Genomic DNA, 23,601 nt, shown 5'->3' with positions numbered 1-23,601 from the left:
CACGACGTTTCGGAGGCAACACAAGCTTCCGTCTTCAGGTGTAACCGTCACAGCACGCTTGCTGTATCAAGTAAAGAGAAATTCCAAGAGACCCGACCTTGTATATATACTTTGAGGGGGGAGGAGCCAAGGTATTTTATTTTACTTTTATTAATTTAAATTTTCTTTTTTACCTACGTGACTTTACCGAAAAAACCTAAGAGCATGAATCCTTGCAGTCACGAAAGCTTCAAATCTAGAATACATATCTCAAGTGTCACTCTTACCGTCAAGCATGCATTACGAACATTTAAACCGTCGCTTCTGATAAGCAAACACAATGATTGGTCGACACTTGATAAATAGTGAGCGACTTGATACATTTCATGAATCTCACCATTGGCACATTGAGCTCGAGTCACATCTTGAACTAATGGCCAAGGTGGATCGACATTTCCTTGGCAATTCTCCCTACTGTTCGTGATTATGGAGACATTGTTTGCAGTTCTGCAATGAATTGGATGAATTTGAACGTTCACCAACAACGCATGAATCTAATCCTTAGATCACTTAATGCTATGCCAGGGGACGTCCAAATGTTTTGAGAAAATGTTGATTTAACCTTAGCAGAGATACATGGCTTGTATATTCATTTTTCAATGCAATCTCAATGAATGTTTCGATTCAGAGTCACGATTTTGAATCGACGATCTTAAAAAAAAATATTTTATGGTGTGTTGATTGTGGCCGAATGTCGTGACTGGAGGGTCAGGTGAACCCATTGCTTGCAACGTGGACCGGTCCGAAAACATCGATTTGCACGTGTCGCAAATTTAGGAATCGGTATTGATCGCCGGATCGTTGCACCCCAAAATATACTCAAAAAGGCTGTTGGAATCGCATTATCAAAACATTTATTGGACCTTTGCAGCATGATTCGCCGCTACGTTTTACTTGAGCAAGTTATGTACTTAATGTTTTGTGTGTGCTACTGTGTGTATGTTTTCGTAAATATAGTAAGATATTTACAAAGATTAATGATATAGGAATGTGGAATTTCCTCCACTGGCTCAGGGCAATCCATTGGAGATAATCATCTCCCAACATTGTTTTCAGTGTCAGAGGCCCCTGGCCCTCAACAGGCCAAATAAAATACAATTTTACGCATATATATACACTTCTACCCATGCAAAACAAACACCATAATGCGGGGCGGGTAGTCGCTCACTAAGACTAATTACCCATGCGCTTGAGAATCTGTGCTGACGATCTCCATGTGCGTTGTCCACAGCTGCGGCGCCACAGCACTATGGAGGCTCTGCTGATGGACGATCGCAGCGCGGACGAGTGGCCTACCCAGGACGAGCGGCGACCGGACGACAGCCGGCTCCTACGGGATGATAGCCTGGAGGAGGACCGGTGCTCTCTTGTTGACCACCCGGAGCATTAGTCGGAACACCAACACCTCGGGAGGGCGATTCCAACGGCGCTGCAGGACGGCGACCTAGAAGAAAGCCGTTGGGACTGGCACCGCCACCGCTGCCACCACCGCCGCTCTCATCCTCCTGCTGCTTTGCCGGCGTGGCGGCGACGGCTCGTGCACATGTCACCGCCATGGCCGTGGCGTGGTCCGAGTGCTCGCTTGTTGCTGGTGGAGGCCGTTATTACCTGGTGCTAAGCAAAGGGGTGGGGAACCTTTTCCTTCCTGAGAGCCGAAGAGTACATTGAAATACCTTTTGGAGGGCCACGCAATTAGTTATGGGACTATTGCATTGACTGTGTGACTTGCACTACTTGAAAGACAGCAGGTGACTCGATCGCGCAAAAATGAGTGACGCGCTGTTTGGCAGGTTGAAAATGTAACCCTCGATCGAGTGCTCAACTAGTGTGGCCAAGAATGATCGCAGTGATGGATATTAATATCGTTTTCGGGCCGTTTTTAAGCGGCAGGTTTCATGTGGCCGCAAGCCGTATGCATTGAAGTCGCGGGCTGGTTTTAGCCAATGGGGCCGTGTGTGCTCCACCCCAGCCCTAATCGACGACCGGGATTGGTGCGGGAAACGCAGCGCCGTCGTGGGACGCATCGAGGTGGCCGAGCTGTCGACCGTCTAGAACTGTCGAGCGCCCACCTCGCTTCACGTGGCACGCGCTCGCGTGTGGGCGCGTGTTTTTTAAATCGTTACTAAAACTTTTTTAAGGTTCTTGAACCACAATCGAGGGTGTTTGCTGGTGTGCGCACTCGACCTGGAGGGTGAGCTGCAGTCCCGGCTCCATGATGCTTTGCAGCCAGGAACGGTAATCGGGGCTCAATTTCGACCGAGTCTTACCAGGTCAGCGACCCAGAAAATATTCCGTGAGAAGTTAAGCCCCGAGCGTGAGCATTCCACATGTGCTTCTCCGTCTGTGTTATGTGGCCCAGGGTTGACCGCCGCTTCCTTTTTTCCCCAATGTCCATTAGTTGCTATTTGTCTTTGCCTGTCCGTTGGGGTCCCTCTGTCAAGGGTGTTCTCAGTGAGTTCCCTCCTTTAAGAAGGACTCATTTTTATAAACGCCGGGAAGGATGATGAGCCCAGTTGACTCCTGACCCAGCTTTTACCTTGCGACTTTTCTGTTCGTGAGTCGAACGCTCTGATCACTGTGCTGCCCAGACTGAGCGTACCGACGTCAACAATGCATATCGCCATAATCCTTTTTGGAAATCATCTATCCACTGCTGGGTGATGTCTTCCACAAACCGTCGCTGTCCCGCATGGTCACGCTATCCATCGATCCATCGAGCTCCTTCGCACAAGCCTCCGATGCGGACGTCCTGTGAGGCGTGTCCCCCTCCTTTGCTCCCACGCATTTATCGTATACGAAAAACATTAAGTAATAGCTACGTAAACTTCGGAGGGTTAATAAGGTTGGTGGGTTGTGCGCCGTGCCCTCTTTCACAGGTGCTCGCTATCAGCACTTGCCCCAACAGTCTGCTAAGGCTGTACCGGGGATCTTTGTCTTTTCGAGGAGGGGGGGGGGGGGCAGTACCATTGTTGTTTGGGTGCGAGTGCGGCAGTGCCGCTTGTGCTATGTGGCTGCACCGAGACGCGAAGTGCCGTGATCCGCGGATCGGAGAGCGTGTTTTGGTCGCACCTGAAACCGTGGGCAGGACCTGGTGGGCAACATGGGTGTGTGTGTGTATGTATGCGCACGTGATAGGTAGATGTAGAGGGGAGCGGTAGTGTAGAGGTTATCGTGCTGCGCTCCGAACCCAGCGACCCGAGTTTGATTCCCGCTCATGGCCACCACGAGTGACGATTATCTGAACTGGTCCTGGGACTCCCCTAGGTTGAGTCAGCAACAAATGAGTACCTGGTGCAGTGTGTAAATATCGCCACTAGGGAGACAAAGGCGGCCGGGCGTGGTGCTGGCCACCCACCCCCTCGTGTGGCGTGCCGGCCTTCATAGGTGCTTGATAACAAGCACTTATGAAGTCTGTTAAGGCTATACGGGGATCTTTGTCTTTGATAGGCAGATTATTATTATGATCAACACGAGTGCCAGCACTAATTGATAAGAGTTCTCCTACATAAGTAAACATCCTTTCGTGTGAGTATTGGACATGTGTACGTGCTGCTTGGTGTGTGTTACCAGTTTACCAGCGTCGCTGTGTTTGGAAGCTGTGCATTGTCCATGAGGTTTTGGAAGTTTAGGCAGAGATGTGCATTGATCCAGAGATGTGTTTTAGCATGCGTCTCTTTGAGCCAGCTGTGCATTGTCTGCAGGAAGAGAGCATCATTTTATTTTATTTAAATTTTAATGTGATGTGAGTTTTGTGCCAAGTGGTTTCCAGCAAGATCCTCCTTTGGCAAAGGGGGGTGTGATTTTCATCAAACTTTGCACCAAGATGACCACATCTGGGCGAAAATTTCCGGGCCCAGTTGCTGTCGGCTTCCTTCAGAACGGACGTTCAGACTTGCGTTGTCGTAGGGCGTCGTGGTTGGGTTATGCGGTTCCACGACGCGTAACATCGGTGACGGCAGAAACAGCTTGGGCGCATTGATTCCTTGCCAAATTGTCAATGGGATACATTTTCGGACCTGGAATTCGGTGGCGTGTGAACATCATTGTAAGTGTGGCGGGAGGGGGGTGGGGTCTAAAATATGTATATAAATATTTAATGAAATACATTTTTTTAAATGCTATGAATATAAAAAAATGAATATCCAAAAATATGAGGGTACAAGGTTCCCACTGGCAGAGCACGTGGTAGACCGGCAATCCCAAGGGTCTGGGGTTCACCAATTGTGTCGGCGGACTGCGTGGCTCGGCTTGTGGTTGTGGACCTTGTGCTCTTTCGCTTTGTCTGGCTTCCAGAGGTTTTACTGTGTGGGCTGTGTTTGCAAGCTGGGAAATAAGTATGGTTTAAGGGGGGGCTGACTAAGCCCTGTTGGCCCTCGCTACCCACCGTTGGTGGTGTTCACCAGATTTTATGGCAGAAAGATTGACTTACAGTATGAGATCGCACTTTACACTTTGGTAGCTGAGCATCTCTGAAGTTTGTCGAGTTAACGGTTTTGAATTGATATACGAACATGTTTCCCCCCCCCGTTAATATATTGATTAACAAATAAACATCAAGTATTACTGTTTTTTTATGTTCACGGATACAATATCTACACAATTACTCTTTGGTTCTTTCGGTAAAGACGTCGAAATAAAATAAAATAAATCGTAGAATACGACGTTTCGATTGTAACACAAGCAGCCGTCATCAGGTGTGAATTCAAGCTCGGAGAGAGACAAACACAGACACGGAGAGAGACAGAGAGAGACACTCTGTGTTTGTCTCTCTGTGTGTTTGTGTGTCTGTCTCCGTGTCTGTGCTTGTCTCTCTGTATATGTCTCTCTCTCCGAGCCAGAGACAGAGGAGAGACACAGAGAGACACTCTCTGTTTGTCTCTCTGTGTGTCTCTGTGTGTCTGTCTCCGTGTCTGTGCTTGTCTCTCTGTATATGTGTCTCTCTCCGAGCCAGAGACAGAGGAGAGACAGACAGAGAGACACTCTCTGTGTTTGTCTCTCTGTGTGTCTCTGTGTGTCTGTCTCCGTGTCTGTGCTTGTCTCTCTGTATATGTGTCTCTCTCCGAGCCAGAGACAGAGGAGAGACACAGAGAGAAACACTCTCTGTGTTTATCTCTCTGTGTCTCTGTGTGTCTGTCTCCGTGTCTGTGCTTGTCTCTCTGTACATGTGTCTCTCTCCGAGCTTGCATTCATACCTGATGTCGGTTGCTTGTGTTGCAATTGAAACATCGTATTCTATTATTTATTTTATTTCTACGTGACTTTACCGAAAGAACCAAAGAGTAATTCCTGCAGTCACGAAAGCTTCGAATCAAGTGTCTACACAATGTTACATTTGATTACTTTTGCAGCATGATGATGTCTCTCCAGGTTTCTGACGTCACACTGGTGTAACGTGCTCAGAATCGCCTTAAAAGGGGACCGCGTGCCGCATGCACCTTGTAGCTGCGACTGCTGCCCTGTCGGCGTTTGCTTTGAGACGGGGTCAGGGGGTCAAAATTGAGAAGCTTCCGCCTGTCCCTCGGGAGGGTGCCCTGTCTTGCACAGCGACGATGAGATGTATGCTCGTTTAGCCAGGAAAGCCTCACTGAGTCAGTCTCAAGACACTTTTTCAGGAGGGTCGTACTAAAGTTTATCACAGTAGGGGGCGATGATGCTACGTATATATGTTGCACTTTTTTCGCACTGTACCTAACTGGGAGGTGTACTCCCAGTATGAATTTGCGTAATTTTTCGGCAGAGGGATGTTTGGCCAATGCCAGTTACAACGCATGTTTTTTTAAGTCTTAGGTTTATAATATATGGAGGCCCAAAAAACAACACAACCTATATTTTCTCTACACTTTGGTTCTTTCGGTAAAGTCACGTAGGTAGAAAAATAATAGATCACGACGTTTCGATCGCAACACAAGCAATCGTCATCAGGTGGGACAACCACAGCAAGAAACAAACTGCTGAAGTAGCCGTCGTGATCTATTATTTTTCTACCTACGTGACTTTACCGAAAGAACCCAATAGTATGGATTCCTGCCGTCATGAAAGCTTCAAATCTATATTTTCTCAGTTACATTAAACTGATACAAAATGTTCCATAATCATGGGAACGTCATGAAACACTTGGCTGTTTTCATCATGGTCACCAACCTCTGTGCACTTTGGCGAACTTGGAACCAGAACCAGAATCGACGGCATTCAAATGAGTATTCGGTTATATGTAATCAACAGCAAACAGCATCCAGTATAGCAGTGCCATTTTTCGAAATGTCGACCTATGTAGGCCATCCTTCAAAGAGCTGGACAGATGAGAATGTGGTGCCAAATCTGGGCTATCTGGTGGATGGAGCAGTGCACCGGACACCGGACTCTCGAATGGCCTCGGAAGTTCTCGGGATCGTCTGTGGTCTGCTGTTGTGCTGGAGGAGGATCTGACAATTCGTCGTGACATTCATGATTGTCAGTGGTGAATCGTTACAATTTTATATCGATTTAATTACAAGTTCTGAGAAAGCAACAGGGAGGCCTGACCTGCGGTGGTGTCCTTAATAGGGGCGCCGCGGTGGCGAGATATTATCTGCCTCGCCTGCTTTTACAGGAGGTTAATGGGGTCCATCCCGACCCTGACACTTGCATATTTGGAGTTTGCATGTCTCTCCCCATGGTCACGTGGATTTGTCTCCGGGTCCTCCGGTTTTTCCCTCCACGTTTAGAAACATGCGTTTAGAGTATATGGCTGCTGTAAATTTCCACAAGTCACTGTCTTGACCTATCATATGTGGCCAGGTCGCTTCCAAAAAAAGCTAGATAGCTCAGTGGGCCTTTCCTGGTGAAATAAAAATGTTTTTACCCCCACCCCTCGTCCGGATAAGGCTTGTACAACAAATGTCCCTTGCCGAACATCCGATTGGTATCCTGTTAATGTATTAATTTATAATTCTATTTATACCAGTAGAAATCAAAATGTATTTAATAATGAAATAATAAATGCGTGCTCTATGCGCATTATTTGACGCTTAGTGGAGAAATGATCTGCATAAAATCACTTTCAACACAAGGTCGGTGGTTTTGACTTTGCGTATATGTCACATACGTCACGGTTTTGTGATATACACGCACAAGTGCCTGTAAACGTGGGTACGTTTAGTCGAATGATCGCATGTTTTTTCATAAACTGCCAAACTGGTGGTGCGTGAAGCCACCGGGTCAGGTGTTCAAATGGATGCCAAAGACATCTCGATCGACGACTTGACGTTTCTTTTAGTTTGGCCGGCAGTGGCAATTCTATGATGCGTTTACGTGGGGTGCTCATTCTCCCATAATTAAGAGAAATGCCCCCTGTACTTTTCTGCCCCCCCCCCCAAATGAGGCAGCTCCTTGGGGTCGTTAGAGGTCATCGTGGATGTCATTCATGCTACAAGACCTCGCCATCATCTATTTCCTTTTGAAGATCCCACAGCAGTTTTGGTCGAGACGTGACTTACAACGGCTGCTCACACTCATCCCACTGGTGGCGTTTTACACTGAGTGTGGATTTGGGTGCCCCCCCCCCCACTCCTATAAGGTCGTCTCACCCCCCACTTATTATTCAATCCTGGAATCGCCACTGTTTGCTGGTGCACGGTGCTGATGACAATTGAGATGCGTGCGTCTTTCTCGGTCAGAGTTGAACGCGTTTAACGTCGCTGCGTGCACACAAGAGGGCAGCCTTCATGCTAATTCCTGTCCGTAAGAAAAATGTTACGTTTAAATGTGTGGTGGTCAGCACATACCACAGCCTGGCAGTGAAGGTCCCGTTCCATCTACACGTGCATTATGGCCAAAGTGTTGTCTCCTTTAATAAATGGATGTTCCAAGACTGTTGGGAGTAAGCCTGTTATTTTAAAATGTATACTCTTAACTTCGTGAAGATGAGGTTGACCTTTCGGACCCGCTAAGAGCCCAGGGGGGAGTGGTGGTGAAGCGGTTTGGACAGCACAAACCCAGCAACTTCAGTTCGGCTCCCAGTCACAGCTAATATCCGTGGGAAGTGATCTGTACTGGCCCAGGCTTCCCCATCTTCGCAAATCTGCACTCAAGTATGGTTCAAAACAGCCCCCATGACTGCCCCGGCATGGAGATGACTTCAGCCAACAGTGGATTGGCATCGGGCCGTATATTGAATTAAGAACCCCCAGACACCCGAATTAAATTTGTCGAGGGAGACGAGCTCATTGTGCCACTGTGGGACCCGAGTTCTCGGGGCACAAGGCAGAGAGACTGCGTGTGGATTGTATAGTGGAGGTTTTATTTGCTGCAGCAATGTCCAACATTCAATACAGGACAAACAAAGTGTAAAGTGATTTTTCATGTGTATATTATTAAGATAAACACCTTTAATTTTTCCGAATAAATACCGTTTGGTAACCAGATTGTGCAGTGTAATAGATAGGTTTGTATTTGAAGGTAAATGTTACAATACCATTTCTATTTAATAACGCTGCCTTGTGTCTATACAAACATACCCTATGTACATAACAAAACTCGATTTCACCAGTGACGTATGGCCACAGAACCCTTTGACACGGCTTAACAGTAGATTGATAGGGGGGTGCAATTGGTTACACAACTTTATATGCACCAACAGAATCGAATTCTGCATTTCTCCAATGTCTGAATGATGCTCCAGGCTCTTATAAATTGGCACCAAGCTTTCAACAAAAAACATAATTTTAAAACTATGTACAGCCCTTTATCAATCCACTGCAGGATGAAGGCCTCACCTACTGTTGGTTATATGGATTGTTTCACGCTTCACCATGCTGATCAGGACAGGTTGGTGAAGGGAAGGGCCCAGGACCAGCTTAGGCATCTCACAAATAAACGCAAGCTGTGGCTGGGAATCGAACTTTGTTCGCCAGGTACACAGCCCAGTGCACGTGCTACTGCACCATCCCCTCCCTCCCGTTCATCGCTTTTGTAAATAAAACGTGCACAAACAACTTTTACCACTACAGGATGCAAGGTCGATACATCCATCCACAAACCACTGCCCCCACCTCCCCCACAAAGCCTCGCCACCGCCGGCTAGAGGCTTGGGTGCAACTAAGCAGTCACGGTTAAAACCACAATCATTTCCTCAAGCCAACACCCCCAACGCCGAACGCTGGGAAAATGCAAATCATGGCTGCTTGCACCACATCTGCCCACCCTTCATAAAAATATAATGGCCAGACGGTTTAGAGGTTGGCTGGCACTGCCAAGACCCTGGGTTCTAATCCAGTCAGCCACCTGTGATTATCCTGGGATCTCAAGTGCAGTGAATTTCTCGTTTCAGCCTGGTCACCAACAGCTGAAAAAGCCCCTCGATTAAAGTTGGTTCTGTATTTAAATTTGGCTAATTGACAGCTCTGAGAAATACATTTTTACGTTTGATTCCTGCAATAAGCACTGCCGTCTCGCAAAGCGAGTAGGAAAATGCCCGTCACCTTTGTTGACCACAGGTCACTTGAACGGATCTCCCAAGTAGCTCTGTGATATCTGCAAGCTATTGCTGCTTTGAGATATGTGCTATCATTGTCATGTTGGGATAAAATTGGTGAAACAATCAAAATAAAAAGGAGCCTCAAGATGTTGCTTTGGTTTCCCTCACCAGCATTGCAGCAGTGACAAAGCAAACAAAACTAAAACATCACATGCACATTTATTCAGTCCGACAGCATAGCATAAACAAGGTAAATTGTCAGTGGCATCAGTAGGATGCCAGAGGTTACACGAACATCAAGGCAACATGGGACAATGCTCATTTGCTTAAATACAGCTGCGACAATATACAGGAATCTGCATCTCTCCCCACGCCAATGCAAACAAATGTCCACAATACAATATTGCCTATTGTAGCTTCCTCAATGCGAAGTCTTGTTAATTTCTCTTTACTCTAATTCTCTTACAATTTAACATAAATGCCCCCATTTGAAGAGCCTGTGGCAATTTGGCGAGCGTGGTGGTGGGGGGGATCTGTAGCTGCGTACATTGCACGCCAGTCTCTTGGCTCCACGGCACTGTCATTTCGGTTCGGTGGCGGTAGACTCCTTGGGCTTGACGATGTACTCCTTGTACATGGAGTACAGGACACCTGCGGACGACAAGGGCAGACGTCAATGCCGTCAGTCACGGGGACAATATACACGGAATTGGCAGCATTGATCATGGGGAAGGCCTTGGAGGCGACTGGTCAGCTCAACAGGTTCATGTTGACTGTCGGTCGGACCACTGTGATTCTGGGTGGAGGTCTGAGTGCATCTCCTTTCCTCTCTCATGGGGTTCATAATAGTCATGCTGGACCACTGCAGCCAGCTCCACTGAGATCCTGGGTTTAAATGCAGGCTTCAGCCATCGGTAATAAAATCCAAGTCTCAAGTTTTTCAAGATGCATTGCATCTTGAAAAAACAAAAAAGCATCATTCCTGTTGCTATGCAAAGAACACTGAGCAGAGCATATAAAACATGTGCCCGTGTGAATAAAGGAGGCCTATTGATGTTGTTTCTCTTACATATTCCAGGGACATTCTCTGACGATATTAAACTCTGGCAGTGAGAGTTACAAACTTAAATTTACTTCTCATTTCAAGTTGACTGTTCGTAGCACAATAAAATATTTCGGGAAAAACAAGGTTTTTGCGCAGTGCACCGAGCATTGATGACAAAAATGATGTCAGACACCTAACCATTTACTCCCATCGATTCTACTAATTATCACACATGTATACCTTCTTTTGCAACATACATAGCCAACCATGATAATCAGGTGTGGGAAGGACAAACTAAACACGTAAATCAATTCAGGATATTGATTGGATCCAAGAATAAAATAATTTTGGTTATATTTTGACCATCTAATTCATGCTCTTTCCAAGTAACGTATTTTTACACCATTTTCTTGACTCAAAACAGTGCATAATTCAAACAAAACGTACACAACACTAAGCAATCAATTCCCCCCCCCCACACACAATAACGATTTGTGCAACAAATGTGTTAAGGCGAACCTTACCGACAGTCATTGCACCGACCACGCAGCTCTGCGCGGCCACACGCATGTGGATCAGGTGTATCGACATCTTAGTGTCCCCGCGTGACCGCATCTTGTAGAGGCCGTACGCGACCACGCCCAGGAAGCCGCCGATGCCTGCAGAGCAGAAAGAAGAGGAGAAGCAGTGCCCATTAACATCCGGGGTATCGAGAGCCAGGGAGGGCCTCCTGGCAAATCCAGCAGAGGACTTTGGATAATTCAGAGACATGAGATGCTGTGAGGCTTCCCGGAGTAAATAGGATTATTTTAGGACATTCCAATAAGTCTTAATAATTACACAACTTTTCTAAGCCATCATTCAAATGTATCATCACATTCTATCTTAAGGTGGTGAAGCCTGTAGTAGGCTTTAAAATAAAATTTAAAAAATCCCCTAAATGTTAATGCAACTCTTGGAGGAGAATCAACGTTTCAATTCACAGCCTGTGAACATTTTAAAATGTTGATGACGATTAATATTGCTTTCTGCAAAACCCACAACTGGAAAAATATTTTTTTTTTAAATAGTGAAGTGAGACCACGATAGCCATCTGATTAGACAAGCATAGAAATAGGGAAGACATGTAATAGCCATTGTTAAACAAAATCCACCGCCATAAGAGGAGCCACCTACTGGACGAACAAACAGGCAATTCAAGATAGGAGTCTAAATCACCGAGATTCGACAAGACCACGAGTCGGCTCTCTTCAGACCCAAATACGACATGAACCGTCGATCCCTGGTAAAACGTCAGGGTTGGACCGGTGCCGCCCCGCTCGCACACACACACCGCACGCAAGATTTTATGGTCGTCTCGTCCCAGAATGGATCGACCCCGACGCTGGCAAAACCTCGCTCATCCCCACCGCTCACCGATCGGCACGAAGGGCGCGTCTGCGCTCTTCTTGGCGAGCTTCGACATATGGCCCTCGCCCTCTTCGTAGTTGGCCGGGGTCCACGACATTGCTGCTGCTGCTGTTTCTGCATGGGACAGTGACAAGACAGCGGGGGGGGGGGGGGTCAGATGAGGGTTCGTGTGCTAGATACGCAACCATTCCTGGCAGGCTTCCTGGGTGCGATTCACGTGTTGGTGGTGAGCAATGCAAACGTGGTGTGTTCTTCCGACTTGGAAGCCAATGGGAAAATGCAAATATAAAGCGATCTGCCAGGATTCAATAGCCATGTGCAAACACATCTTCAATGAGCTATTTTTTTGCATTAATGTTTCGTATCCACGTGCCCATCATTGCCCACTCAGCAGATAATGGCCCAAGATGGAGCAGTGCCCTCGAGGTAATGGGCCCTGGTTACTTCGTCTCGCGCTGTGCCACAGTTTCGCTCTCTTCGTTTCCTTGCCCAGACCCCTCTCTTAAACCATCATTTAGGCGGTTTTCTTCATGTTAGCAAATAATCTTGAGTTGTGATTGCATGGAGATGCCTTGTAATTTAAAATTGTTATCGACGTTGAAATGTCACCTGTATATTGTCAAAAGACCACATCAGAGATCGGTGATTCGGTATAATGGTGTCTGCAGTCGGTTGAGAATGGAAGGCCAGTAGTGATGCAGTCTCTCTCCCATCACCACGCATCGCGTGATGGGTGCGCGGTTCACACTGGATGTGACCCACACTGGTTGTGGCTGCCTCTGGCCTCAAGGCGGACGGACGCATGGATAGTAGAAGCGGCAGTGTGCTGACTCACCGTGAGAGGTCTCCACGTAATTGTGTTTGCCGTCCCTGCCTCGGGTTACAACGGGCGAGGTTCGCAGATGTGCACTTACTGAAGTGAATTATAGACATTAAACAGGGACAAACCAGTCTGTTGGGGTCTTTAGACGACAATAGATCGACCAGTCTGACGGAAGTCTCAAGATAATAGACCAAAACACCGGTCTCTTGATAGGATCTGAAAAAATAATAATACCTAAAAAAAATAATTGACTATCACGCTCATGCCATTCATCCAATGAATGGATCGATTCCTTTGGCTAACCCTCTCCGATTGCGCAATCAATTGTGACCTTGCATCACCTCTCCCATGGTAACGCCAAACCCAGGGTGCCCCCCCCCCGCCCGGTGCGTGACGTCACGCGCACGCCAGCCAATCGCGCGCGGAGCACGTCCACAACGCCGCACCCCCTCCTCGCACATTCCCATATAAGGACTTTCGGGCGTGTTTTTCCGCAACACGTGGTTCCGGGCCGTCAAAGAGGGCCTTTTTGCATGTCCATTGTCGGTGATTCTACCCGCGGTTTTCGGCACGAACGTGCAGTTCCGAAGGGCTTTAAAAAGAATATTAAGAGGGGGCATTATACATTCAGAACACAAGGTCAAGTCAACCAAGGCATACAAATGGGATTTGTCTCAATGGGCTCCCAAAAAATAAATTCAGCCCGCTGCATATCCACTGCTCGATGAGAGCAGAGTCACACCGTGTCGATTGTACGAGTTCACCATATTTGACCACGTTGGACAGCGTGCACTGATGAAGTGGAGGGGGGCATCCACCGATGTTAGCCGAGGTCGCATGGCTCTTTGCAGTGCAGTAACGACCCCAACGGGCTCTTCGGGCCATAAAGTAAACCTACTGCATGTTGGTGACACGGCGGTAACGTTAATAACCATTAAAATCCTATTCTTGGGTCTTTCTACATGGCTTTACCGAAAGACCCAAATATATGAATTCCTGCAGTCACGAAAGCTTTAAGTAAACATTAAAATCCTGTTGCCACATGTAAAATAAACGCTGCCTCTCAGTCTATGGGTCTTCCAGTTGAACTTTTACAGCAGCACGTGTTTAAGCGGGGTCAATTTGTCAAATTTCGACTCCTCTGCAACGTAGCAGTCAGTCATGTTAAATACCGTTCAGTTAACCCAGTGTTATAGGTCGTGCTCTTTACATACGGTACAGGTGTCTGTTTAGTGCACTGTACTTTGAGCCTTAACATCCCCACTGAACTCAAAGACCCAAGGTGCCCCAAACTATACTCGCTGCGCAGAGACCAATTTACCTGGAATGCGCCCCGTCTCTTTGGATTGTAAAAGGTAAGGAGGCTTTAGACTGCACAGCGCTTGGATGAACGTCTTGGGGGGGGGGGGGGGGGAGATACTTGGTGGGCGTCTATGCTCGCCATATTAAACTCACGGGCGTTATGAATTAATGCCCTCATCCAGCAGTGGATTGACAAAGCGATGTACGTAAATAATGCTGGAGTACCAGCAGAAGTTCCACGTTCGTATGGCGAGGACTTCAGGAAACGATGCTCCCCGCCAGTCTCGTGTGTTTGCGCGGTGTAGCCTAGTCACCTAGCGCTCGTTTCATGGGAGTTTATCACCTCAGGGCGGATGCAAATTTTACTTTGTACTATTTAAAGTATGCGTCTGACTCAACCAAATGAGTCATTGAAGGCAAACCTATGTAATCTTTCGATGTTACACTGTATTACTGATAGGGTTTGGACAGTGTTTTTTTTGTGTTGTGCTCTGTAGGCAATAATTACTAATTTCTGTGTGCATGTCTTAAGTTGGGCTTAATTGTATCACTAAACATTTACTGGGTTGCCGTTAAGACTAGAATAGATGCGAATAGTAACCATGCAAAAGGAATATGCGATACTGGATGTGGTGTGCTGGTTGCAAAATATTTTTCGGGTAATTGGGCTGGAAAATCAAGCCCTGGAATACAACATATGTGCTTGAACGATTGTAGAAAACATCTAATGACCGTTAGAATCTACATTATATAATCATAATCTACTGGTCTATTTAAACCAAGTGGTAGACCACTGAGACAATTCCCCTGTATAAAAAGGGTGGCATAAATAAAACCATAAAACCAATAAAATCAGCTCCTCACAATTTCCATATTTCAGTTTGCTGCTATTAATGTATACGGCGAGGCCTTTGTTCAGCGGAGAATCAAACTATGGCTGATGATGAATAAAGTTGGGTGTTGTTTAGTTTTATGGGTCGTATATTTGAACAGAAATTCCCAAGCTAGATATTGCACGACTATTTCATAATTCCTTACCTGCTTCTATCGTCAACCCATTTCTAAAGAGATCGGCTTAAAACGCAACAAGTTTTACCAAAAGGTTTCCAAAAGAAAACTACACAAAATGGTGTAAGGCTAAAGACTAAGTAAAACGTGTTAAATAAAACTGGAAGAAAAAAAACTAATGTTGATAAAAAGGTAAAAAAATATATATTAAATTCAGAGATATAACAAAAAAAATATAATGGCCATCAAGTAAGTTGCACAAAGCCAGTTTTTCACTCCCCACATTGAGAAATAAATTATAAACCTGGCTTAACAATATTGGTCGAGTCTAAACGTTTGCAGCACCCACATAATATTTCCATGTGAAGATGGCAAAAAAATGCATTATTAAAGCAGCGTTTGGCCGTACCCTGTGTTTTTGCATCTTAAGACGTGACGTCGCTGTCGGCAAGGGCTGGTGGTGGGTGTCTTCGTGCCGTGCAACTCATGCCGAGTGTGGAGAATGCGGCTTTAGTGGAAACTGCACAGTCACACTGAGTTGACTCTTTAACAAAGGGGGGGGGACCCCCCATTTTCTGCCTTCTATTATACTTCCTTGGGGAGGGGGGGGGCCCTCACCTCCAAATGCACATAACCACTGGCGATGCGCATCAAGGTTAAATTACACGGTCCTGAGATCGTGCCTGGTCATCGTGGTGCATGGTCATCACAGACTGACCCCTGCCATGAGAATGTGGAATATTTTTAAATGACTTAAGGCAGCTTCTTTGTGCAGGAAGACACTTGACGTTATTAATAATGCAGTGCAGTTACAGTGGTGTAATACAATCTCAATACAAGACAATAAAGTGCAATAATGTACTTAAAACAGTCTACAGTAGTAGTTTAAGAATCTCAAGTTTTAAATTGCACCACACTTTATACCCCGTTTCCAAACGTGCAAATTACAATATTTACACCTAAAAACATGTAGCAGTAAAATAGCGTTTTAAAATGCACGAACATTTAAATATTTAGCCAGTGGAATTATGCTCGTGTATCTGCAACAGCACAGTCGTTGATACTGTATTTTGTAATAACTACGGTAAGTGTAAATGGCTTATTCACTCGCAAAACATTTACAAATCATGCCATGTTCACTGGTAATATAAAATTGTCTCCAACATTTTTAAGTGAGCTGGAGGGAGGCATAGAAGGCGGGATGGATGTAGCAAGGCATGGATGGGGTAGGGATTAAGGGTGGAGGGGAGGGGAGGGAGGCATGAATGGATTATGCAGAGAGGGATTGAGGAGAGGAGCGAGGGGCGGTTGGAAGCAAGAATACAGGACAGTATAAAGATTGGAGCCATGCTGTAGAGCCTGTAGCGATGGATGAAGAGGAAGGAAATTAGTGGGGGGAGTGAAGGATGCAGAGACCAACTGGATGAAATGGTGTGGAGAAGGGTAAGTAGGGATGGAGGAATTCAGAGATTAATACATGGTGGGAGAAACGATACGTTGGCAGCAACAAGAAGTGCAGGCCAGGATAGAGGATCTCGATCAAGGTCGGTTGTACATCAACCCTCGCCGACTTTATCCCGGGCCCATGAACTCCAAAGTTTCATAGAAAAAAAACAGAGCCATGGTGAACCGCTGTGACCTGACATGTCTAATAGACAGCGCATATCACAGAGCGGGACACTGCTGCTAAATTTGGCCAACATGACTGAACGTCATACTGTAGGCTGAAGGTCAAGATTTTGACCTTTCCCAAAACCATCATGAATGACACGTTCTTCGTCGTATAACATTTTGTACGTAGTGTTTCATTAGTTCCTTCCTGAAAAAGCCAGCTCTCCCAATGGGCTCTCGTTCCGTTAAAAGTGCACCCAGTCTCATACCGTCAGACCTATGACTAACACAACATCAACAACCACCTGATCTATATGCATGATAGGCATTCACCATGGAAAGCTGTCTCATGGGAGGTCACATTTTGGGCAAAATATTTCATCGGAGCATTTCCTGTGCGTGCTATAGACATGCATCCTGGACTCGAGGATTTGGGTGCCTCTAATACCATGGTGAGCAGAGTTGTGTACTTTCTTAGAAATGCAGTAGGGCATCGGTTACATAGAAGTCCAAATAATAAATTCCTTTAACAAATAAGGTATAAAGTGCTGTAAGTACATGTTATTCATCAATATGACAAGTAACCCGGGTTAGATACCAAGCTACAGCTAAACATCAGTGGCGAGTGATACCTGCACTGGTCCAAGCCCCCCCCCCACCCCCGGCACGAACGTGGTGAAGTAGGGTCAAAAATGTCCCATAACCGAGACGCTAAGTGGCGAGGCCTTCATCCAGCAGTGGATTACAATTTAGTGATATTTATGTTACACGTCCTATATCATCTGACAGCCAAAGTTACCCATTCTAACCCCTTATCTCAAATGTCCTGAACCAGATGGAATTTCCATGTTCCTATGCCGGGACCCAGTCTTATAAAACTGCCCACCAATTAGTACAAGGATGATTGGGTTAAGGTTGACGAAGCATAGAACTCGTCACTTCATGCGATTTAACCACCGATAGTGGCATTGAAAGTAGTTTAACAGGGTCGGCCTAAACGGGGCAGCGCTTTGGTTAAGGACAACCACTTTTGACCTCTCGCAACTTATAACATTATCCACTATACGTACGTACATACATTCACACTCTGCACACTATGACACAACTGCATGTGCCATTGAAAATAAATTGAGGTCAAATATTGTAATTCAGTCATCAAAAACGTATGTGGCGCACTTGAGAGGCCTTAAGGATGGATTTATCATGGTCGACTTGACGGTAATATACACATGTACTCAATGTCAAATTCAATAAGGGTCGACTCAAGACTAACCTATCATTATGACGACCCTCCGGGGTCCGATAAAACCGGTACCAATGTGACATCTCAACAGCGTTCTTCATGAATGGCACTCCGGGAGCCGTGCCATGGCAATGTGGAATTTCAATCGCCCCCCCCCCCCCCCCGATTGACGTTTGGCACAAACTCGGGTCGCTCATTACGCAAGCCTACCCAACTCTTTGGGTAAAGTCACGTAGGTGTAAAATAAAACCCTACCCGACTTGCACCGTGACCGCCGCGTCTTGCTCGAGCACTTAAAACAAGGTCATATAAACCACGCTGGACCTCACCTGCTTTAAGAAGAAGAGATGGAACTGGCGCGATGACCGCTGACGACGAAGAGGATGTGGTGATGGTGGTGATGGTGGTGATGCTGATGCCAGTAGCGAAACCGGCGTTCGTGGAAGGCGGCACAGCGACGACTAGGCCTGTCGATCGCTCGGGGAGGGTTTTTATTAAGGCGAATGACGTCATTGCCGCGGTCACGCGACATGCGTCGCGTGTTTACGTCATGCGATTGCGCGATGACGTCAGACGCAATGAGAACTCGCGCGGAGCGAGGCCAATAGCGTTGTGAATGCGCTGTCGGTGACGTCACGGCAAATTCCGACGTCGAACGCGTGACGCTAAAAAACGGGGTGATGTAACGCTCAGAGTTGAGTAATGACGTCATACACACCAAAGCACTGTCTTTCGGTTACGTGCCAGTGACGTCATCCAGTAACGCAATAGCGTGTGGATATACTTATATACAGTACGCTTAATGTGTTGTACAAGCACTGCCTCTCTTGTTATGTAAATTGAAACGCTCCGTTTGTTGAAAGTTAATATTATATTCTGCTTATGAGCTTTCTTAAAAGACACACATTTCCACTCATGACGTCAATTGTTTCAAACACTGTCGAGCGTGATGACGCTTCGTCACATCGCTTGGGATTCAATGACGTAGCGCACAAAAAAGCACGCGCCTTGGCTTCCATTTAGCACGCTTATGATGTCGAATGAAGAAGGGGCATTGCCCGAAACGTCGTTTCTTTATTATGTACTTTAAACCAATATCGTTTTTAGGATATTGTGTTGTCATATAAATAGAATTTGTATTCAAAATAAAGAAACATCTCCATGTGTGGTCCTTGATAAAAAAAAAAGATGATTTCCAATTCCGCTCCATCACAAGGCATAGAATTGCAAAAATGTTCAGCATAATTGATGCAAAGCAAACTCTTGACCGGTTTTGACAGCTTGAACCAAAACTGGTGAACTGCCACGTGTAATAGACAAGGACTCACGATTAAAACATTCAACCGACCAATACAACTTCTTGGTTCTTTCGGTAAAGTCACGTAGAAGGGAAGTAATAAAATAATAAAAATAAAACATAATAAAACAATTCTCACGACGTTTCGGCCACAACGCAAGCAGCCGTCCTCAGGCGAAGAATGAGAACATTATCAAGCTAGGAGCTTATATAGGTGTTGCGAGGAGGAGCGCCTTAACAAAAGAATGTGCATATGAAGAGGAATTTAGCATACCAATGGACAATGCGTAGGAGGTGGGCGGAGGGGTTTCAAAGTCCCATTATGCCCATGCATTATGCAGGATCAACAGCACCACGGGGGGGCGCAAGGAACAGCGTTAATAAAGGAAAGGAATGTTAGTGATATGTAGCTGCATTTACCAAACAACCACGTAGAAAACCAAAGTAAAAACTACATAAAAAACTACAATATAAACTGAAACTTACTATACTCTACAATAAGCTGAGTTACTAACAACAAATAATAAATTACAATTCTACGTCGTAAGAAGTATATAATATACTTCCATCTAAACTTTATTCTCTTAGCATATACAGTACTATATACTGCCATAGATAAACCCAACATTAAATTATATACTGTATTGCTGTAAACCACCCTATACTTTATACATTTTAATATAACACTATGTATTATTCAACTCACCCTAATGTGTATCGAAATGGTTTATTACGTCCTTCCAATGATTGCTAAGCCTGAATCCATCTTCTCGGTTAAAATTGTCTCTGTGTTTGTATATGTGAATCGCCTCATGAACGAATCTCTCATGATAGCCAGATGGCTTGCAGAGAACCTCCGTCTTGGAGAAGTCAATGTCATGTGAGCCCACTGAGTTGTAACAGTGGTCTGCCACGGCTGAGGTGTTTGTCCTACCGTGTTTTAGATCAGCTTTATGTTCACGAATGCGGTCTGAGACGTGTCGTTTGGTTTCCCCAATGTAACTGCTACCACAGAGGCAACTTAGTTTGTAGACGCCAGGGTACTGTATGTCTGGAATCACATATTTTACAGATGGTACCAGATCACGGATTTTATGTACTGTGTTGAATCGGACCTGGATCTTGTGTTTAATCAGGATTTTGGAGATCTTTTTTGTGACCCCAGCAATGTAGGGTAAGGTGATGGTCTTGAAAGGCTCCTCAACAGGATCTTTCTTGATGGTTGGAGTGATGGCTTTGCGGATTGTGTAGTCGGAGTAACCATTAGCCTTAAGAGCTTGGCGTACGTGTTTGAGTTCCCTGGAAATGTGTTCATGGTCGGAGATGCATTGGGCTCTATGATATAGAGTCTTGATGAGGGAATTCTTCTGGGATGGATGGTGGTGGGAATCCGGTTTTAGATAAGCATCCGTGTGGGTGGCTTTCCTGTAGACAGAGTGGCTCATTGAACCATCAGGTCTCCTTTTGATTAGGACATCCAAAAAGGGTAGCTTGCCATCATTTTCGACTTCCATGGTGAATCTGATGGCTGGGTGTATGGAATTGATGTGGTCGAGAAATTGGTCTAGAGCAGGCCGGCCATGTGGCCAGATGACAAAAGTGTCGTCTACGTACCTCTTCCATAAGGTCGGGCGTAGAGTGGCAGTCTGGATGGCATCCGTCTCAAATTTCTCCATGAAGATGTTGGCTACAACCGGAGATAGGGGGGAGCCCATTGGGGTGCCCTCAATTTGCTTGTAGAAGGTTCCATTCCAGGTGAAGTATGTATTGGTTAAGCAGTGTCTCACCAGGGGGGGTACCCCAGCATTTAGTCCTTGATGAACCAAGTCTTCAATGATTGCGATGGTGTCAGGCACAGGCACCTTTGTGAACAAGGAAACCACATCAAAACTGACAAGCAGGTCGTCTGGGGATAGGGCAATCCCCTTGATTGTCGATACCAGGTCAGTAGAGTTTAGTACTGCAGAGGTGGTTTTTCCAGTGAAAGGCCGTAGAATTTCGGACAAAAAACGAGCCAGTTTGTAAGTGGGGGAGTTGATAGTAGAGACAATGGGACGAAGAGGTGTATCTTCTTTATGTATCTTTGGCAAGCCGTACAATCTTGGTGGCCTGGCTGCAGAAGGTTTCAACGAGAACTGTTTGGTCTGATCAATTAATGCGGTTGAAGCAGCAATGATGTTGTTGGTTTTGGAGACGAGGCTGTTGGTGGGGTCTCTTTTAATTTTTGTATAGCTGCCATCGTTGAGTAGTTCTTGAATTTTGTTGTTGTATTCTATTTTGTCCATGATGACAGTGGCATTGCCTTTGTCGGCTGAGAGGATGACAATGTCATCCCTCTTTTTTAATTGAGCTAATTCTAAACGCTCATCTTTGCTGATGTTGCTAGCTGGCATCTTAGCGTTTTTGAGGGTTACAGAGATTTCAGATCTTGCTACTTAGTAGTTTTTACTTTGGTTTTCTACGTGGTTGTTTGGTAAATGCAGCTACATATCACTAACATTCCTTTCCTTTATTAACGCTGTTCCTTGCGCCCCCCCGTGGTGCTGTTGATCCTGCATAATGCATGGGCATAATGGGACTTTAAAACCCCTCCGCCCACCTCCTACGCATTGTCCATTGGTATGCTAAATTCCTCTTCATATGCACATTCTTTTGTTAAGGCGCTCCTCCTCGCAACACCTATATAAGCTCCTAGCTTGATAATGTTCTCATTCTTCGCCTGAGGACGGCTGCTTGCGTTGTGGCCGAAACGTCGTGAGAATTGTTTTATTATGTTTTATTTTTATTATTTTATTACTTCCCTTCTACGTGACTTTACCGAAAGAACCAAGAAGATGAATCCCTGCAGTCACGAAAGCTTTAAATCGAAATTCGACCAATACAATTTAATCAATTATCCGGTGATACTGCATTGACAGTGGGCCTTAAACCCTTCACGCAATGTGCCGGTAACATTTTATAATTTTAATACCAATGTTTTTTTAATCATTTAAGGTCTGATAGGTAACTTATATCATACGATAAAATGTTTTTAGTTAGGTAACATTTGTATAAGTTAAGTTGTATCATCCATAATAGTTTTTTTGTTAGATCGCGTAAATATAAACATGTCGTTAAACCCGCCACCGCCAACTAGTAAGGTGTGTCACGTAAACAGAACGTGGCCAATTCGTCACTAGTACAGCACACCGGTGTGTTGGAGAACAAATTTACAATCTGAGTACTTCCTTGTACAACACACCGGTGCGTTGGAGAGCAAATCCACAAATTTACAATCTGAGTACTTCCTAGTACAACACAGCGGTTTGTTGGAGAGCAAATCCACAACATTTACGATCTGAGTACTTCCTAGTACAGCACACCGGTGTGTTGGGAGAGTACATCCACAACATTTACAATCTGAGTACTTCCTAGTACAGCACACCGGTGTGTTGGAGAGCAAATCCACAACATTTACGATCTGAGTACGACGTTTCGCCAGTAGTTACAACCGGGCGGGTTTAACGACACATTTATATATTTACGCGATCTAACCCCCCAAAAAACCCCTGCATTATGGTTAATATTGCTCGCGAAAGCCCGACTACGTGTTAAACTAAGTTCTATCAGGGGCCCCACCGCCGCCGATGCTATTATAGAGGTCAATTGTTCTCCACTCGCCTCTTCTCTCTGTGTCTGGCACGTGTCCGCGCGCGACGTGAACGAGCGATGCGATTGGTCCGCGGCCGCCTCGTGACCCGCGCCGAGTGGGGGAGGGGAAAGTTGTGAAACGCGGGGAGGGGGAATCGCCTCGTAGCGACTCACTGACCCGATTTTGAATCGGTATAAGCGATTCAAGAATCGATTTCGACCGAGAAGTCCAGGCAATGTATGTGTACTTGGAGGAATCCGATGAACTATTGAGCTCCTTTATCACAGATGTCCAGCATGTGGCGGGTCAGCAAGTTACAACGGCAAACAAATTAAAGGGGCATGGACGATGAGGCCACCTGATGCACTCAACGGCGCATCAAAGCCACGAATCCCAAACCCATCGACCGCATCGTAAACTTCACTCCTTTAAACGAGGAACGGACGAGATCCACTCTGCTTCTGAAAAGATAATTGAGTGGATAGTACATCTAAAATGGCATCTTTAATCTGACGATATTAATCCATACAAAAGAAGATGGTTCGAATTTGCCCGATTTGAGAAGGTGCACGCACGCGCTCAGTCGGAACATAATGAACTTCCCGTAGCAATCATCGCCCCCTACTGCGAAAACTTTAAAGTACCCTGAAAAATGTCGTGAAACTTAGTGAGGCTTTCCTGAGTCTACAAACTTCACAATAATAACCATAATTTATCAATATATACGGGAAGGAGGCG

At 45.7% G+C, this 23,601-nt stretch overlaps 2 protein-coding genes across 5 annotated transcripts in view; one reads left to right on the top strand and one right to left on the bottom strand.

The window, feature by feature from the left end:
• The window catches only part of LOC144941439 (natural resistance-associated macrophage protein 2-like), a 33,187-nt gene extending 29,079 nt beyond the window's left edge, over window positions 1-4,108 (top strand). For all 4 annotated transcript variants that reach the window (XM_078867910.1, XM_078867908.1, XM_078867911.1 and 1 more), the window contains one exon: window positions 1,271-4,108. In XM_078867910.1, the coding sequence (XP_078724036.1) occupies window positions 1,271-1,429 (159 nt within the window). In that variant the 3' untranslated portion in view covers window positions 1,430-4,108. The remainder of the gene's footprint in view (window positions 1-1,270) is intronic.
• Window positions 4,109-9,693: 5,585 nt separating this feature from the next.
• Window positions 9,694-18,463, bottom strand: LOC144941485 (HIG1 domain family member 1B-like). The gene is made up of 4 exons (XM_078867912.1): window positions 18,265-18,463; window positions 11,955-12,062; window positions 11,063-11,197; window positions 9,694-10,144 (listed from the first exon to the last, which is right to left on the bottom strand). Exons 1-4 carry the CDS (start codon window positions 18,446-18,448, stop codon window positions 10,074-10,076), a joined length of 498 nt encoding a protein of 165 aa, XP_078724038.1. The 5' UTR covers window positions 18,449-18,463; the 3' UTR covers window positions 9,694-10,073.
• Window positions 18,464-23,601: the final 5,138 nt, after the last annotated feature.

The sequence above is a fragment of the Lampetra fluviatilis genome, chromosome 2 (genome assembly GCF_964198595.1).
Source record: "Lampetra fluviatilis chromosome 2, kcLamFluv1.1, whole genome shotgun sequence".
NCBI lineage: Eukaryota > Metazoa > Chordata > Hyperoartia > Petromyzontiformes > Petromyzontidae > Lampetra > Lampetra fluviatilis.
Note: the sequence above shows the minus strand (reverse complement) of the source record. Positions and strands in the feature narration are given on the sequence as shown.

What these genes read in the sequence shown, in the direction of transcription:
- LOC144941485 (XM_078867912.1), bottom strand. Translation starts at nt 18,448, where the DNA reads ATGACGTCATTCGCCTTAATAAAAACCCTCCCCGAGCGATCGACAGGC. An exon ending in ATCTCTTCTTCTTAAAGCAG is followed by an intron (nt 12,063 to 18,264) that starts GTGAGGTCCAGC and finishes TGTCCCATGCAG; the next exon opens with AAACAGCAGCAGCAGCAATG. An exon ending in CGCGCCCTTCGTGCCGATCG is followed by an intron (nt 11,198 to 11,954) that starts GTGAGCGGTGGG and finishes TCTGCTCTGCAG; the next exon opens with GCATCGGCGGCTTCCTGGGC.